We start from the raw sequence: 18,487 nt of genomic DNA, 5'->3' as shown, positions 1-18,487 counted from the left end.
GCCGAAGCAAGATTAGTATAGCCTTTGTAGCTCAAATACAGAAACCCTTAGCTAAAGAGTTAACCAAGCCTCTCACACTACAGTGGCAGTTCCACCATGTGAATTCAGGGGCAGTCTACAAGCTGAATTCTATGCTCAGTTTAGGCCCAGAAAGCATAAAATCTAAATACAGGGGCAGAGACAGCAGAAAAGAGTCATGTCAGCCCTGGCTGATGATCATACAAGTTATGATGAGCTGAATTTTCTCCCTCAGGGCCTGACGAATCTTACTGCAGAGGTACTCTCCAACAGTACCAAGTTCTATCTAAGGTTAGGGTTCAGGTGTGGTTAAAAAAGCAGTAACCATTAATGGCAGGCCTTCAGTATATAATTATTAGAGACACTACAGAGCTTTTGAGAGAGGATCTCTAACCTACTAGCTTAATGCTATGATCTCAAGTTTAATGTGAGCTATTTAGTCAGCAGACAATTTTACATTTTACATTTTAAAAAAGTGTCAGCCCCAGTTTATAACTACTTAAAATTTACAAAAAAAGGTGAATTGCAGCAATGTTCTACCAGAAATCAGAGTAAAGTTTTGGAGAAGGAATCACTGTAATATTCTTGTTAAGACTTCATAGCTTTTTTGGGGGTGTTTTATATGTATTCTGAAACTGCTATACTTGTGGGAAGAATTTGAACAAGCTATAGTGAATTAAATCTGACAATGCTTAAGAAAACTATTTTGAATAACTAGAAAACAATCCTCTGTTATTGCAATAATTTAAGAGACTGTGATTTTCTATGAAATAACTTTTCTGACACCTCAAAAAACCCTTTCAAATGATGCCTAAAAAGTCAGAATATAGAGAAATCTTTGTTCAGCTTCTGTGATGTCCTCCCCAATATATGTCTACTCTCTTTTCATATTTTCCCATTTATGCTTTTGTAGTTTTCTAAGCTTGTAATCTGTAACATACTCAAATCCATGGAAGTTATGGGATGCAGGCTGAAGTTTAAGACTACCTGACAAGCGTTGTTATCTTCTCTTACACTAAGAACTACATGTTCTTCCTAAACAAAGGGTGCTTGAACAAAAACACTGAATCAGAAAATATTTTTTATATAAAATCTCCACTTACATACCTCTGCTAGGAGGGGCTGAAAGGTCAGTATGTCTAAATGCTGTTCGACACATTTTCTTAACTCATCCGGTACGGTATAATGTGGGAGGAAGTTTGAACACCATCTTCTCTTATTTCTAAAACAAAAATGCACAATGTATCATTTAGCTTGCTTATACATCATATAATTTACAACATACAATTTAGCCTGCTTCACATACATAATGTATGTGAAAACCAGCTAATTAACATGCCACATCACCAAGACTATAAACCCAAAACACACACACAACAGACTAATGACTCCTCCAGAGAGACAACTGAGGAGTTTGTTAAACTGGGAAGAAAGGTAAGAGATCCCCTACAAAGGTGATCCTTGATACTGTAGGGAAAAAATTCATGTGGCCAAAGCTCAATCGAAGGTGAGGCTGTCCAGTACTGTGGGGGACAGCAAAAAGGTTTTAAAAATATGCCAACAGCAGAAAGTACTGCAGAAATAATATTGGCCCGTTACAGGATGAGGAATGGTCACCTCACACACAGGGACACCAACAAGAGATGTTTAATGCTTTCTCTGCCTCTGTTGTCAACACCGATGAGGGGCTGTGGGAGTGCCAGTGCCCACAGCTGGAGAGTCACAACTGAGAATGATAAACTCCAAGTTGGACTTGAACTTCTGCAGGATTTTCTGTTCCTGTTGAATGACTATAAGTCTGGGGGACCTGATGATATTCATCTGAGTTCTAACATCTGGCTGATGTCATCACAAGAGAAAAAAGTTTTGATACTGTCTCTCAGAGGATTCTTCAGGGCAAAATATCCAGCCCACAGCTGGATAAATACATCATGATCGGTGAGCAACTGGGTTACAGTGAAACCCATCCCTAGTAGGGCTTTGCAGGGCTCCATCTTAGGGCTAGTTTTCTTCAACACCTTCTCAAGTGACTTGAATGAAGTATTTGAAGGTATACTCAGTAAGTTTGCCAATGATACTAAATTGGGAGGAGCTGATGAGTCCCTCAAACAAAAAGAGGTGCTGAAGACAGACCTATGCAAATTAGAAACGTGGACAACCACCAACTGTATGACACTGGACAAAGACAAGTGGCAGATTCTGCACCCAGTCCACCTGGATGTAGAGCGAGACTGGGACATAAGACACTGAAAAGCAGCACTGCAGAAAGGGACCCGAGGGGCAAGTTGAACATGAGCCAGCAGTGTCCTGGCAGCCAGGAGGGCCAACTGTATCCTGGGGTGCATCAGGCACAGCATGGCCAGCCAGACATGGGAGGGGACTGTCCCGTCAGGAGGATGGTGAATGGCCTGGAGGGGAAGCCTTACGGGGAAGCTGCTGAGGTAATTTGCTCTTTGCAGCCTGGAGAAGAGAAGACCTCATTGCAGTCTACAACTTCCCCATGAGGGGAAGAGGAGGGGCAGGCATGGATCTAGTGACCAGTACACAGGACCTCAGGGAAAGGCATGAATCTGTGCCAGGAGAGCCTGAATTTGGGCATTAGGGAATGATTCTTCACCCAGAGTGTGGCTGAGCACTGGAACAGGGAAGGGGTCATAGCCCCAGGCCTGACAGCGTTCAAGAAGTGTTTGGACAAAGCTCCCAAGCACATGGTGTGCTTCTTGGGGTGATTCTGTGCAGGGACAGGAGCTGGACTTGATGATCCTTATGGATTCCTTCCAACTCCAGCTACTCTGTAATAAGTGTTCTACCCACAGATTATTTGAAAACACTGTGTTTCTGCTTTTTCAGCTTAGGTACGTTTTTATAACTAAACAAACACTCTAAGTAAAATGGAAGCTTATTTGCAAAACAGAAGTTTTGAATGAAAGATGGGAGACATTAGTCAGATGTAGACAATTAAGTTGTGTAAAAAATTAATAAACTTATTATCACAGAAATTATTTTCCGTTTCCCATCTTTTTTCTTAATAACACAGTTGTTACTAAGCAGAAAACTAAGGAACAGTGTTTGAGCTTATTACCACACTACACACTAGAGATAGCTTGAAAAATCTACAAAGAAACCAAGCAGTTAATTACTAAAACAACCTCTTCTATCAGCAACATCTAACAACCATCTTGTTTACAACATACATACATACACACACATCTATATATAAACATGTACAGATTCTTCCAGTTTCACAATTTCTTTCTCAGCATTACAGAACCGATATAGCAATATCAAATAGAGCAGTGTTAGATAAGTATTATTTTGTGCTCTAAGTGACAGTACCTTGTGAGTTGAGGGCCAGCCACTGTTGTCTTCCTTGGCTGAGACTCTGGAATAATTTTAGGCTTTCTTGGAGAATAAGGTTGTACAGGTGCTATAAGTAATTCTTCTTCATTTGTTACAGTGGCTTCAATATAGCGGCCAACAGTAAAATCAGAAAAGCCAAGCAACAGGAGCTCTTTACTGTATCCATGAATCCTTCAAGTAAACAAATGTTATCTTCTTAAAACCAACATGTTCATACTTCATTTTCTCCAGCCATAAGATAGATTCTCATTTCAGTTACACATTAATTCCTAATTTAGGATATTTCCTCACACTCCCCACCTCAAGTTCAATCCAGGTACCATAAATAATTTAAAACCACACCCACTCACCCAACCAAATACCCCAACCCAAAACCGCAGCAAAAATCTCAACCTCACAATTTCCATCAAAACCTTGGGTAAAATGCAAAATCCCCCCACTCAACATCCTAGGGTACAGAATTAATACCCCTGTTACAAGGAACATCTTGGAATTACTGCTACTGCAAAAAAAGAGCCAAACAGCTCTACCAGAGGAACCTGAAGCAAATCCCTTCACTGTATGCAACAACAGCTTTGCAGCACCTTGAAAAAAGCTACTCAGAACTGAACCCTAACGGTGAACACGTGAAGTGGAGAGAGAAGGAAAAATCCCTTAATTCTGAAAAACATACTTTATATGTGCAAGTGTTACTTGGGGAGTGATAGGAAAAAACCAGGAGGGAAAGGTTTCTTCGGATTGGTTTCTAAGAAACTTAAGCACTACTACAGTGCAATTCTGTAACTACATGTTCCAACACTGCTACCATGTGCCTGAAACAAATGCATCCAAGAATTCCAGCTTACCTTCTCTTTGGAAGGAGAACCACTTTTCAAACTTTTGTCAACTAACACTACCAGCTCAGGTTAAAACTATAGCCTGGTTTTCTCTGATATAAAACCTCAAAACAGACACTGAACTGTCCAAATTTATGGTCTACATTTCTAGTCTCTATGTCTCTTAAGTGGCCAGCAAACACTTGCTAAATTCATGCTGCAGTCTCCCATGAAGCTTTGTGTGGATTATTCTGTATTACTAGAAGATTCTAAGACTTTGTGGCTTTTATGGATTTACAGTGAAATATAAATTGTTCTTTCTACACGCCTATCCCCACAAAGGCAAGCCATGCCTGCAGCTCTGTCTTTCAAACTAGAGCTGAATCATCCTCCTAAGAAATTTTTTACCCCTTGCTTCACTATTTAAAATGGTAAGAGAAGTAAGTGTGAATATTATTGCAGAATTACTTTGATGAATGAAACCTTGTTTTCCTCTGCCCAACTTTTCCTTTACCATCCTAGGAATCAATGGCTGTGGAACACAAAGTCTGGAGAGCTACAGCTGGAAGCAAGTGAAAGGTACAAAAATTTGGCATGTAAGGTTCCTACACCTACTTAAATGAAAGAGCTCCCACAAAGCCACTTTCCATTCTTAACTAAATTAATAAAAGTATTTTGTATAGCTGGGTGTTTTTTTATTTTTTGAGTGTTTTCTAAGACTTGCAAACCTTTGTGAATTACACAGTGAAGAAAGCTTTTTCTTTCCTATTTCAGCATACATAACTTGAATTTCCCATCACAGAACAGGAAAACTTGAGATGAGGGTATGTAGCAATACAAGATTCTAAAGACTAGAAGAAATGCATCACACATTAACACAGCAATTCCCAGGAAATCTGTATTAGCTCTAGTGCTCATGGACCAATGGATTTACTACAAAGAATATATCCATCTGCAGGCATCATCCTCACCTCATTGTGCCATTTTAGCAATGTTACCTACTCCCATTCATATTGCTTCATTAACTACTACCATTTTCTTTCCATAAAAATTCAGAAATCAAGCACTGAAATGGTAACTACTTCCAAAGTCTAACATAGGTTTCCAGATGGTTTGTTAATACGTATTGGCTTACTTTACACCATGTGCCTGTTTTGACTGGGGTAGAATTAGATTTAATTTTCTTCATAGTAGCTAGTATAGGGCTCGGGTTTGGATTTGTGCTGAAAAAAAGTGTTGACAACATAAGGATGCTTTTACAGTGTTGCAAAGGGCTTGCACAGAGTAAAGGCCTTTCCACCTTCTCATACTGCCCCACCAGCGAGGAGTCTGGGATGCACAAGGAACTGGAAGGGGATGCAGACAGGACAGCTGACACCAACTGCCCCAAGGGATATTCCACATCATAGAGCATCATGCTCAGTACACAAAGCTGGGGGAAGGAAGAAGGGAGGACATTTTGAGTGATGGCATTTGTTTTCCCAAGTCACCATCACGTGACAGACCTCCGCTGTCCTGGGGATGGCTGAACACCTACCTGCACACAGGAAGTGGTGAACAAATTCCCTGTTTTACTTTGCTAGTGTTAGTGGCTTTTGCTTTACCTTTTAAACTGTCTTTATCTCAACCTATGAGTTTTCCCACTTTTACTCTTCCCATTGTCCCCGCCATCCTGCTGGAATGAGCGAGGAGCTGAATGGGGACTAGTAGCCAGCTAGGGTACACAGCATGCCCAGAAGAGAACTATGCCCAGAATAAGGGAACTGTTAAGTCTATTTCCATTACTTCTTGCCATTGTATTGGTTAAAAATAATGGAAAGAAATACTTACATAGCTGTGCATACAATCACTATGGATATTTTTTCACCGGGTGGTATCACAATTTCCGGAGTAATACTGCTGTGCTTAATTGGTTGCTCCATATGATCTTTTTGCTCACTTTCTCCATTTTGCATATTTTCATCTTTCACAAAGGAATAATTTTCCTTTGTCCTTGATAAATTTGTATCTTGAAAATTAATTCCTTCTGTAGTAAATGTATAACAATAAATTTTGTTATCACAATTTCTACTGCTAACATAGGCACATCTTCTCAAACAAACTTACCAGTCTTCTGAGGAGGTAACATTCAGCATTCAAATGTTACCATTTCACTGTACCTGGAATGACTCCATCCTTCATAATGGATGTATGGTTCAATGACTCACACGCTGCTCCTCCACTGTTGTTAAATGAATTAACTGCAGCTTTTGAGAGGTTTCCTTGATTTATTGGAAAAGATGGACTATTCTCACATTTTTGAGGAATTTCAACACTGAATTGCTTGTCTTTCACCCATCCAGCTAATTTGCAGCTGATTAAGGACTGCGGTACGCTCCCTTTATTCCTAGAAGTAGTTATGTGATTAGTTACATAATTAGGTGCGTGGTAAATGTTCTTGAGAAGTTTATTTCTACCTGAAGCCAAATACAATTGTCTGCAGCAGGTTAGTTCCCCTTATTTCATAACTGCTACCAGAAAGAAATTGCCCTTCTGATTCTAACTAATGAGGACAAGAACCTCTGCTTTATGTTAGTATTTCTAGGTCATATCAACTAAGCATGTAAAAATACCCTGTATAGTATAAACCAATGGGAGCTTAAAATTCATCACTGGGTAACCAACTCTTAGCGTATAGAACAATAAATAACGGGTATGCAGGTGTGTCCTCATTTAAGCCTTTATGCTCAGATGTGAAAAAGAAAACATACACAAATTCCCCAGCCAACCAACCCCCCAAAAACCCCACCACTAACACAAAACCCTCCTAAGGATACACCAACATAGTTCTTCAGCATCCAAATTTATAAAAACAAACAAACAAACACAACAACAACAAATTCTGGTCTGCTTTTAACACATGAGTATGCAACAGTCTTCTTGTTCTAAGATTCTGAAGATGGCAGAATATCTGCAGTCTAAGTTAAACACACATGTAAAAGCTTTTACTTCAATCCTCATTCTAGGAAGGATTTTACTAGGATTGATAAGAGACACAGGATTGGGGAGTCTCAAAGCATTATCTGCAAGATAAACACTCAGTATCAAAAAAGCTATCCTGCAGATACTAAATTCAGTGTGAAATTCTCTTTAATTCCGTTGTATCCGGAGGTTACTTGAAGATCACAAACCACAAGGATCCACTAGAAGAGGCTTCTGAATGTAAACCAGGTTAACAGATTGCAGAGTGATAGAAATAAATCTTCAAACAATCAGAAAGGCTTACTCTATCCAAATGATCATTCTTTTAGATTCCCCTTGCTTTAGCGTTCCAAAGTCAGTCATTCTTGATACTTCCAACTCTCCTTTGTCTCTAATTATGTCTTCATCCACATTACCTTCATTAGGGTGAGATTGTCTGTAAAATTTTAGGTAGCAGTTTTTAAACACTAATAGGCTCAGCAAATATCTTTGATTCAGTGTGATTTAAGAAAACACTACACCAAGGCACAGTCACAGTATTTAGAAAGAAGCAGGTGAGACAGCTAATTTTTTCCTGGGCCATTTATACTTCCAAGACAATTAGATTAACTATTTTAAGCAGCAACAAGTCTTTCATCAGCAGCATAATAAACCAGCATAAAACTTTGGATGCAAGACTGAAATGATTGAGAAGTTAACTAATCCCTGCTGAAGAGCTGAATCAAATGGTGAAGGAAGTCATTATGGCTCTCTTTGGGAGCTGAACAAAGATGCAACAAAAGCAGCTCCTTAGCAAGAGTCATTATTAGCACTGCGGCTAAGAGATAAAATGACTAGACTGGAAGTGTTTCAACCTGAGCACTTGTGTCTTCTGCTTACTGTTCCAATCTGAAATCAGCAAGCTGAGGACAAAATTAAAAAACAGTTGAAAACCAAAAACTACCCTCAAAAACTTTCATCACATAGGGCTGATGAAAAATGCCTATGAAACCAGCACATGCTCTTCCCTGTCTGAAAACACTGTGCATGGGTCTAAACTTTTGGTGTCTTCCACCTGCCGAAACAATTTTTTTACATGGTTACTATTCTGTAATTAAGAAACTATTCAATTAGATGAAGTGGCATGGAAATAATTTAGAAATATTTTAATAATCTCACTAATATGTACATACCCTCAGTACTCCTGAGTTATCTGACATACTGAAGTAGAAAATGAGTGCAGATGCTTTTCATTAGCTACATCAATTTACTAGCCAAGCCCACTAGATGTCTCCCACTGCAGCCTAAGCTGCAGTTTTCAGTATGGTAGGATTGTACACTAAACCTGAGAAATCAACCCTAAGGTCTACTTTTTAAATTTGGCTTTAGTAATAATTTTCTGTATAAAATACATCATTAAAAATAGGTGCAACTGAAAAAAAGACATGAACAATTTGTACTGTTTTGCAAAATGATGTAAACACTTCAAGTTTCATCAAGGTACAATTTATTTTATCTGTTATCTCTAGAGAAAACAGCTTATATCAATCTTTGTGGATCACCTGAAGACATTTATACTGGCCTTGGCTAAATTTCCTAGAGATCACCCAAAGATGATGTTTGAAAGATACCAGAATGCCCTTTTGCTCTCCCTTTGGATTTTCCAACTGACAATTTATTTCTGGCCTGCAGAGGTAGACTATGTAATCCTGCCAAGACCTCAGCACGGAAAGTGATCGATTTTATAGTGAACAGATCTATTTATTCAGGTGGTATTTGTGTGTTTCACAGGACAGACACTTAAATTCACAAGTCAAATTCCCGATGTTTGCTGAGGTCTGTTATTGACTAGTTGCCCATTTTACTTTTGTGTAGTTGATTATTTCCCTAAATTTTGCTTCTCCATACTGAATTTCATCTACTTTTTCCCATCTCTTCTGCAGTGTCAGTGTGTCCAAATTCTCCTAAATACCACACATAACATCGAAAGTCCCTGTAGAACCTTTCAGTTCAACACTTGCAAGCCTAATGAATCTCTATTACTTAGACCATGAAACTTTACCTTTTAGGACAGATAGCTGAACAATCACTGTAACTTATGCAAAATGGACTAAAGAAACTTGAATTTTATATGAGTTTTGCTGCTATTTGTTATCAAACAGTGAAGTCCCTACTAGAGGAGCACAATGAACTTGGCATTTTTCTCATATGCACTCAGAACTCCCTCCCTGCCATATCCCTGCAATATCCCTGTGCACAGGTGCTACTAGTTTTGCTTCGTTCCCTTCTGAAAGGAGGAAAAAAAAACTCAACAAAACCAAAAAAGGGCAAAATCATACCATGCTCTGGTATTTCCAATGGTCTATTATGCCTTCTAGTCAGCTAGGGAAATATTCACAGTATTTCTTGCTTAACAGATGCAATGAAATATATAAGTTGCATAACTACACCAGGTCTCTAACTGCGATAAAGAGAACAAAACAATGTTACCCATCCTCGCTGACTGGCACCAAGCAGAGAGCTCTCCAAATGTAACAGGACTGACTGCTCTCCACCACAATTGTGTTCACTAGATCATGCCTACGAGGTAAGTAACCATCAGGAAGCCTCAGTGAGTCCAAAGTGAAAAATATACTGTCATCTACTGTCCCAGTTCTTCCACAGACGCTGGAAATGCGAACCTGTAATAGTTTGTATTTGCTGTTACTTGATATCTTTTTAAGTTAACAGACATACTAACACTGTCTATTTTTCCTCCTTAAACAGCCCTTCTAGCCTGAATAAAAAAAGCATTCTGAAATTTCAGTTATTCACAGGAGGTAAACACAGAGGTCTAACCTACAATCGCTGAGCTTGTCTTCAGATTTATCAGGGCAAAGAAACACAAGTACTTCAAATAAGCATTACGTTCCACTGAAGTGCATACTACAATATGTGCACTGGACTCAACCATGATACCTTTCTTGAGACATATTAACGTATCTAGTTTATACTTCCATACTAGCAATGTGAAAATTTTTTTTCCTATGTTTGATGTGAAAGTATTCAATATATAGGGTTAAGACAAAGACAAAACCATAAACCTAGCATAGCACATACATTACTAGATAAAACAATTATTTTAATTAAAATAAAAAAAGGGGCTATGGTTGTTTTTAAGCTGAAACACTTGAATAAATTAAAGATAATAAATTTCCAAGTCATGACACATCCTCATTATAACAAATAGTAAGAATTCAAATCAGTAATTCATAATATATAAGTTAGTTACTCTTCCTGTTCAACCCAAAATATGTATGCATTTTCAAAATGCCTTATTGTTTTACAGGCATGCTCGAAATGGATGAATTGATACATTTTATCTTAATTAAAGATGTGTTACAGATGATCTACCAATACTTGTAACTGAAACCAATTCAAAAACTCACTTCACCCAGGATTCCTCCTACCAAAAACAATGTTCAGAACACTTACCTTGTTTACTTGTTTATACCTCAAAGGCCTTACAGCAACTGCTTCACTCTTCCATGTTGTTGAGTTAATATAGTATTTTGCTTGCACCCAGTCACCTTCATAAGGCTTGAAATCTATAAAAGACAGAACATTTCTCAAGGTTAATTACTATTGATAACATTTATGTTAGTCCCCTACAGAATAACTGTAAGTTATATAAAAGCTGGAACAATGCATTATTCAGATTCACTGAGTCCAAAGTTCTCTTTGCAGTCCTTTGCTTTGCAGGTTATGGCAAACTATGTAGGAGATGCTAGTGGAAAAATACACCTGCTTACATGTAACTTGTGCACAAATGCAGGTCATGCTCAGTGAGAATGAACAGGCAGCTTTCCTCATCCATGTCTGGCTGTTTCACCACATACTCTAATAGAAGTTATTTGGGATGACAACTGCAAGCTTATGAGAAGATATTTCCGTTGTACACACAAAAATATTAAGAAAGAGGAAACAAGAAGTCTCTACACACCTTCCCAGACGTCTTGCATTGCAAAGTATGTATTCTGATTAATATAGCCACCATCCACAGAGAGAAAGGTAATGCTGCCAATTAACGTTTTCTTATTTAGTTCAGAGGCATCACAATCAGGACTGGAGTCTTGTGTATTCTGGATAGTGTCTACCTATTAATACAAAAACAAACCCAACATTTAAACAGCTGACACTTAGAATATATAATCCTACAATATATATACAAAATTTCAATTGCTTATGGAGGCAAAGCTTCTTATTAGACAATTACTTACTGTAGCTGTTACTTTTTGGACACAAAAAGAGCAAGTAATAAACAGTTCTCCTTTAAAGAGTGCTGTATGCTGCAGTGCTGACAACTGCTATAATTACATGCTGATTTTTCAAATCATTCTCACACAACCCTTTCTCTAGGTCTACTTAAGATTTTTCTTCATTTGACAGGAACACCACATCCAGCAATGTGTCTGTACACAACTGGAAGTAGAAAAAGACTATTTCAGAAAGCAAAAAACATGTTTTCAAGATGGTATTTATAAACACTACATGTATTTCAGACTGACCCTGTCACTTTTTAGTAATCTGATTAAGAAAACCCCTAGAGCTGCTTCCTACAGACTCTTCCTATCACCACCTCACATGTAGGTTTACTGAAGTCTGATCCAATCTGAAGTATATTATCATACTAAATTTTATATGATTTGTTTTGCTGAACATAATGCTTACCATTTATGATAGTAATAAATAGCTTACATCTACCTACACTTCAGAGGTTTGCAAACGCTACAGTTGACTATATATAGCTATTTTTTAGCCAATACTGTTTTACTGCATTAAACAATTATTACACAATATTTCTTTGACAACATGAAAACTCACTGTAACAAAAAAACTAAAGAAAAATCTGTACTTTGTTCCAGTCTGACAGACATTATCTTCCCATTCACCAGGAAGGTCTGAGAATATCAAACTTTGTCCAAAGTGATTTTTAGGCTTCATATGGATAGAACATGAATCAGCAAACTGTTCCTCAAAAGACGAGTAAATTTAGATTTCATGTAAACTACACATGCAGTTACACTTGAAAGTAATTTGCAGACCTAAATAAATATTTTTAAGACATGAAAACACCTTAGAACTCCCAACATACATTTTCTTTTGATGCCTCTCAATTTTTCTCTACCAATTAAACTAAAGTTCTTTCTCATACTATGTCAAAATGGCCTTCCTACTACCACTGGCAGCAGCTTGGTTTTAAAGTCTGCTGTAGAACCTATAATCATTCCATGCAGAGTTTAATTAGGACTTGACCTGAAATAATTTGAAATCCAGGCTTTTGAGCCACAATTTCTCCAAACCACATGGCCTGTAGCTCCAAACAGCAGCTGAAAAAAATTAAACTGAGCAGAGAGCCATCCAAGGCTGACCACACTCTTTCTGAAAAGAGTAACAAACACACTGACACCAGTGAAATTTGATCATGCCTTCCAGATTCTGCCCCAAACTGCATGTTGGCAGGGTCCAGGCTGCAGAGCTTGTACTCCTGTCTGCAATTAGAGGAGTACCTTTTAGATCACGTAAAACCCAAAGTGAAGTGGTAGTATCTCAGTTATTTGAAAGGAGATAGTACTGGTATTCAAGCACCACTTTGTATAGTAGTTAATAATTATGCTTGTCAGGAAGCTAAATTTTCTCCTATAACTAGGGGTTCGAAAAGGGACTTAGTTCTTCGCCATGCAAAACTACTACAATTCAAATACTGTTGTTGGTTCTTATCAAATGTACAGAGTATCTCAAGTTTGTGCCACTATATGGAAAGTAAGCCAATATATCACAAAGTACAGAATTGTTTAGGTTTTTATTTATGTTCTTAGAACAGACTTTAAAGAAATTAGCTTTTTCTTCTTGCTTATTGAATCAAGACTGCCCTTGGACTTTGAATTTCTACCAAGTATAATCAGCTTTTGACATGAAATTCTCTCAGAGCTTTTGTCTCAAACCCAGCCACAAACTACTGCCAACAGCCCGAGATGCCTGCAGGATTATGGAGGAAAATAGGAATAAGGAAAATCATCATGCTTTTGAAAATGCCGTTATCTAGAATACACAGCAAAACATGCCACAGCTGCTAAAATATTCTAGTTGCTTTGCAGATCCATATGCAGTTTCTCAGTTACCATGTTTATGTATTTTGGAGCAATGACAATATTTCAACAGTGTGGTGAAAGCTGTCTGTCAGAAGAAAAACAAGGAAGAAAAAGTAAGATTTAAACTATTCAATTTTCTGACTGTGTGTGCGTACTATTTTACCAAATAGCAATGATACTGCTTGTTGGACAAACAATACTTAGGTTTTACACAAGAAAGTAATTTAAATTTTAAAAGGAGAAACAAAAGGAAATAAGAAGAGATATAAGGTTATCTTAAAAGATAGTAGGTTTCTGATAGCACTAGAGCTGGTACTTTAGAAAAAAAGACTTCCTGTTTACTTTCCTTAAAAGACTTCCTGTTTACTTTCCTTCTATGTTTAATTTTGGATCACAGAATAAAACTGTCCCCCCATTAAGTCTTTCTTTGGTTTTATTTAATCAAAGAAACTACATTTGGTTTCAACATGATTTGCTAAGAAATATTTCCCTCAAAATTTGTGACAAGGTATAATCAAGCTTGAAACAGGTTTCCAGATGAAGTATTAAGCAAAAGGCTAGCAAGATCTCCATTTTTGTAATTGTCTATAACATTAAGTTACCAACTTTTAGAAGAAGTTTTGTAATTTCTGTTCTTATTCACAAGAACATAAATTACTTCTGTGCAAAAAAAGCAAACTTTGCACAAGATCAACTGCTTTGATTTTCTTATCCATTCATATAACCATAACATAAAATTGAAGCTCGGAAAGGTTATGTAGATCTGGAGTAGCTATGACTAAAATTCTGATGTGATTATCTCAACTAATAGCTTCTTATTCACTACATCTAAACCTATATTCAGAAAATCAGTACTAAATATAATTTGAAAGAAGATGGAATGAAACAACAAAATGACCCACAAAACCCAACTTATTCCCTCAAGGTGAAGCTTGCAATTTCTCCTATTTTGTAGAATTTGTGAGGCTGAAACTACAGCAAATTCCAAAACAAAGCCTCAAGATACTTATGGAGAAAGTGAGACTACTATTTATCTTCATCTCTTACCCTGACAGCCTTCAGGCCGCCTGATGTTTTATCCTCTTCCACAGTGGCAATAACTTCTTGTCCGACAGCCAGCAGCATGTTTTTTGTAACAACATCCTTTGTGAAGACTATCATGTCATCTATCATCCCATAATCATGGCAAAGTCTTGTCACTACTCCTTGTACCCTTTTCAATTCTTTATCACCTGCACCAAAAGGAAAAGTGTTGACATAAACACAAATCACATGTTTATAGGACTATGCAAAAAGTTATGAATGCTACTAAAAGGGATATCCGTTCTATCAAAAGGCGAACTGGAAATAGCAAGACCTGCCAACTAATTATTTTCACAGTTAAGTATTGAGGTTTTACAACAATTTATGGTTTCAACCAATTAATAAAGCTAGTTAAATACAAACTACACTTTAAAACCAACATGCTTTAAGCTCCGTTTTAAAAAAACCCAATTCATATTGCATCTCACAGTGAAACAGACCCATAAAGATCACAGGGTCTAACTCTCTGCTCCCCACAGGACTGCCTAAAACTAAACAATACGACTCAGCACATCATCCAGATGCCCCCTGAACTGTGACAGATTTGGTGCCTTCCCTGGGAAGCCTGTTCCAGTGACTGACCACCCTCCCAGTGAGGAGCCTTTTCCCACCGTCCAGTTTGAACCTCCCTCTATGCAGCTTCCTTCCATGCACTCCCGTCCTGTCACTGGTCCTCAGGGAGAGGAGACAAGCAACCTACACGTCACACCTCAGCTTTCTTTTCTCCAAGATGAATAAGACGAGTGACCTCAGCTGCTCCTGTCACACCCTCGAGACCTTTCACCATCTTGCTCAGCCTCCACTACACTCACTATACTGGTTTGACGTTGTTCTTATATTGAGGCATTTGAAACTGCACACAGGACTTGAGGTGAGGCTGCCCCAGTGCAGAGCAGGACAATCCCCTGCCTCACCCAGCCAACGACGCTAGGCCTGATGCACCCCAGGCCATGGTCGGCCCTTCTGGCTGCCAGGGCACCGCTCCTACACCTCACTCCACACTCTCAGCAGTGAAAGCAACCTATCCTACCCAGGAAAACAGCAAGAAAGCACTTCTGGAAAAACTTCCACATGCTCTGTAGTCAAAATGATGCCTTGTAACCTCAATCTTCTCCTCACATCCTTTCTTAAAGAAACAGGTCTGCACTCAGTTCCAGTCACGTGGAGGACGTGCACGCCTCACGGCTTAGAAGCTGTACCACAAGCCCACAACCAGCCCGAAATTCCTACCAGAGGTCGTCCATCTCTCATCTCCGTCATCTGTGCGTCTCCAGAAGTAAGAGAGCGCCTTAGAAAGGAGAGAGAGCATTGCCGGAGCGCCTTAACGAAGAGTCAGAGCCCCCGAGACCGGCCGAGAGAGGCGGCACAACCCACAGGACGCGCGAGGCCGAGACGCCAAATCCTCCGGGGCGCCTCGAGCCCGCGCGGCCGCGGCCAATGGCGCTGCTCGCTGCGGGTCACGGGGCCGCGCCACGCGCCCCGGGGGCGCCCGCGGGCCCGCGCAGGGGCTGCCCCGGCGCCGGGGAGAGCCCGCCGCCCGCCGCCCTCAGCCCCCGGGCCTCGGCGCAGCTCTCGGGCCTCAGCGCTGCCCTCAGCGCAAGCCCCCGGCCCTCAGCCTTCAGCGCAGCCCTCGGTGAGCGGCGAGCGGCCGGGGCGAGGGTCCTCCCTCGCCAGGGCCTCAGCTGGCGGGGCTTGAGGGCACGGTAAATGTGTTGTGGCACGAGGCTACCACGGAAGAGCTTACAGGAAAAGGGTGCGTGCAGCCTGTTGCTTGCTGATGATGCTATCCAAAATTGTGGTCGTAGTGTATGACAACGTTTCTGTAATGAGACGCCCGGACCGGGGAGAACCCACTGACAGGCTGTCACCTCCCCTGGGCTGAGAGCTCTCCGTGGCCCTGGGAATAAGACAGGCCTCCAGTCGCTCCAGTGTGCTGAAACGGAGTGGGTTGGAAAAGGATTCACGTGCAAATGCATTGCTGGATTTTGATCCTCTCAGTAGCAGCCAGTTTCCAGGTGATAGAATAAACTCCAGAACAGGATAAACTTTCCTATCAGGAAAAGTAGTGCCTGAGGAAATACAATTTTATTGACTTGCTTACTATCTATGTAGTTCATATTTTTACCAGTTCTCTTCACACAGTGCAGTTCAGGTATCTTGTATAAGGCCTCTGCATTTTGTTTAACAAATATTGTTTCACAAAGCAAAGTTTTCTGAGTTGACGAGTTCAGAATCCCGATAGTGTCAATAGGAACTGCCACATAAAGAGGAGGTGCTTTCAGGAGGTTGAGCAGAGCAGTGCGTGCTTTTTTTGTAGAAATCACAAAATGCACTGCCTAACTTGTGTGACTAAAGCAGCAGTTGTCTTCGGCAGCTTTTTAGTTTCTAGTTGTATGGTTCAGTCAGGATTATTTAAGCAAAGAAGGGCTAGGAATGCATTTTGGATGGTTTAACACTTTTATAGAATTCTGTACAGTTCGTAGAACAGAATAAATTCTGGTTGCCAGTGACTGCGAGCGGATTCCAGTGCCTCATTCTGAAGTAACTGAGATGATGCCATTGGAAAGAGAAACACATGAGTGTCTGTAGTTGGTGCTATTTTTAGAAAAGTGCTGAGACAGTGTTAGCCTCTTTTGGATACATTGATTTAAAGAATTTTAAGTACTGTTTTCTTTCACTGAGATTCAGGCGGGAGTGCCGGCAGGGGAATGGTAGGTGGCAGAATGTGGTGGATGAAGAGATTGTGCTTTTGGAGAAGATGCTGGTTTACATGAAGGACTAAGCCAAAGGAGTTTGTGTTTTAATGGGGGAGCAAATGTCACTCTAAGGAAGCAAAACATCGATTTGAAGCTATTTGATCTACATTTTGATCTTGGTTCAGTAGATGCCCCAAGACATGAGCTGGGAAACACGGACTGAGGAATCAGTTTCAGCGAAACAGAATATGTCAGAGATCTGGTTTTAAAAGAGGTGCAAATACTGAACAAGGAATACAGGTAATGAGCTAAAGTAGCGTAATTAAATATTGTGTGAAAAAATACAAGTGTAGTGCAGCTATTAACTCATCAGAAAATGGAAGAGTTGGTCAGAATGCTAAATGTAAACGTCACTTCAGAAGCTTCTCATGCGTTGGAATTGTTACACTTGCTGCAGTCTTTGTGTAAAATTCCTATGCATTCTTTGGAATTAGGAGATATCTCTTTGTACAGCCCAATTGTATCTTTATCTAGCATTGGAAGGTATTAGTCTTTGACTTGGGTTCTGGTTACCTGGGCTTGCACAAAAAAAGAGACTTTTTCTCGAACTAGGAGCATGAGATGAAGGGAACTTAAAATAAGGGCCCCAGAAAATTTTTAGAGTAGAAACTGAACTTTGAAGTTTAAGTGTTTTTTGTTGATGCTGATGCCAAGTGCAGAGGATACAGTAATTATGCACTGAACCTGTGTGCAAAAGGGAAATGGGAAATTCTGAGAAGTGCACAGGAAAGGGGATAGGAGAAATTTCACTATAACCTGAGAAAACACTGTGCTACTATGCTTCAGAGAGGGAACTTTCAGGTACAATACTGGCTGAAACACTTAGAATTGTGAACAAATTGTTCTAGGGTTTGAACCCTACTCTGGTCAGTGGTGCAAGGACTTTGTTTGTTTGTTTGTTTGTTTATTTAAATTCAAAGAGATTAGATCAAGTCAATACCTGAATGTCTCACCAATTTTGTGTAAAAATAATAACCACCCCCCCCAAAAAAAAAACCCAAAGCAAAATAAAAAACTCCAAACCCCACACACCTTCTCCCTAAACTGATCAAAAGGGTTAAAATATGATTGTGTTTTGTGTCTGTGGTAATCTGTGTCGATCAGTACCTATTACTCACTGAAAAAAGCTGCCAAGTAAGCAATACCCATTTTCCATTAAACCATGGCCTTTGGAAAGTTACAGATAATGGAAATAGTTGTGCAGTGTTTCTTCCATGAGCAGAGGAACAGTAGGGTTTAATTACTTCAGAAAGTTCTGCTTGACTGTACAATCCTTTTTTCCCTCTTTTCTAGCACAGTTTACAGATGTGTCTATTGCTGTGTATGGTGCATTAATTCCCCTGTTTAAATCTATTAAAACAACTGTAACATTTTAATATTCTTT

At 39.4% G+C, this 18,487-nt stretch overlaps 1 protein-coding gene across 2 annotated transcripts in view; it reads right to left on the bottom strand.

The window, feature by feature from the left end:
- Nucleotides 1-15,719, bottom strand: part of MOV10L1 (Mov10 like RISC complex RNA helicase 1) — a 31,920-nt gene extending 16,201 nt beyond the window's left edge. The window contains exons 1-10 of one of the 2 annotated variants that reach the window (XM_040062213.2): nucleotides 15,578-15,719; nucleotides 14,312-14,496; nucleotides 11,116-11,269; nucleotides 10,608-10,720; nucleotides 9,624-9,814; nucleotides 7,459-7,590; nucleotides 6,353-6,579; nucleotides 6,024-6,219; nucleotides 3,355-3,549; nucleotides 1,126-1,240 (exon numbers count right to left, since the gene is read on the bottom strand). In XM_040062213.2, coding sequence (XP_039918147.1) covers nucleotides 1,126-1,240; nucleotides 3,355-3,549; nucleotides 6,024-6,219; nucleotides 6,353-6,579; nucleotides 7,459-7,590; nucleotides 9,624-9,814; nucleotides 10,608-10,720; nucleotides 11,116-11,269; nucleotides 14,312-14,496; nucleotides 15,578-15,656 — 1,587 coding nt within the window. In that variant the 5' untranslated portion in view covers nucleotides 15,657-15,719. The remainder of the gene's footprint in view (nucleotides 1-1,125; nucleotides 1,241-3,354; nucleotides 3,550-6,023; nucleotides 6,220-6,352; nucleotides 6,580-7,458; nucleotides 7,591-9,623; nucleotides 9,815-10,607; nucleotides 10,721-11,115; nucleotides 11,270-14,311; nucleotides 14,497-15,577) is intronic. The other variant, XM_040062212.1, reaches the window with a different exon arrangement.
- Between the last annotated feature and the right edge of the window lie 2,768 nt (nucleotides 15,720-18,487).

This window comes from Hirundo rustica, chromosome 4 (assembly GCF_015227805.2).
Source record: "Hirundo rustica isolate bHirRus1 chromosome 4, bHirRus1.pri.v3, whole genome shotgun sequence".
NCBI lineage: Eukaryota > Metazoa > Chordata > Aves > Passeriformes > Hirundinidae > Hirundo > Hirundo rustica.
The sequence above is the reverse complement of the archived record's forward strand: the minus strand, read 5'-3'. Positions and strand labels throughout refer to the sequence as shown.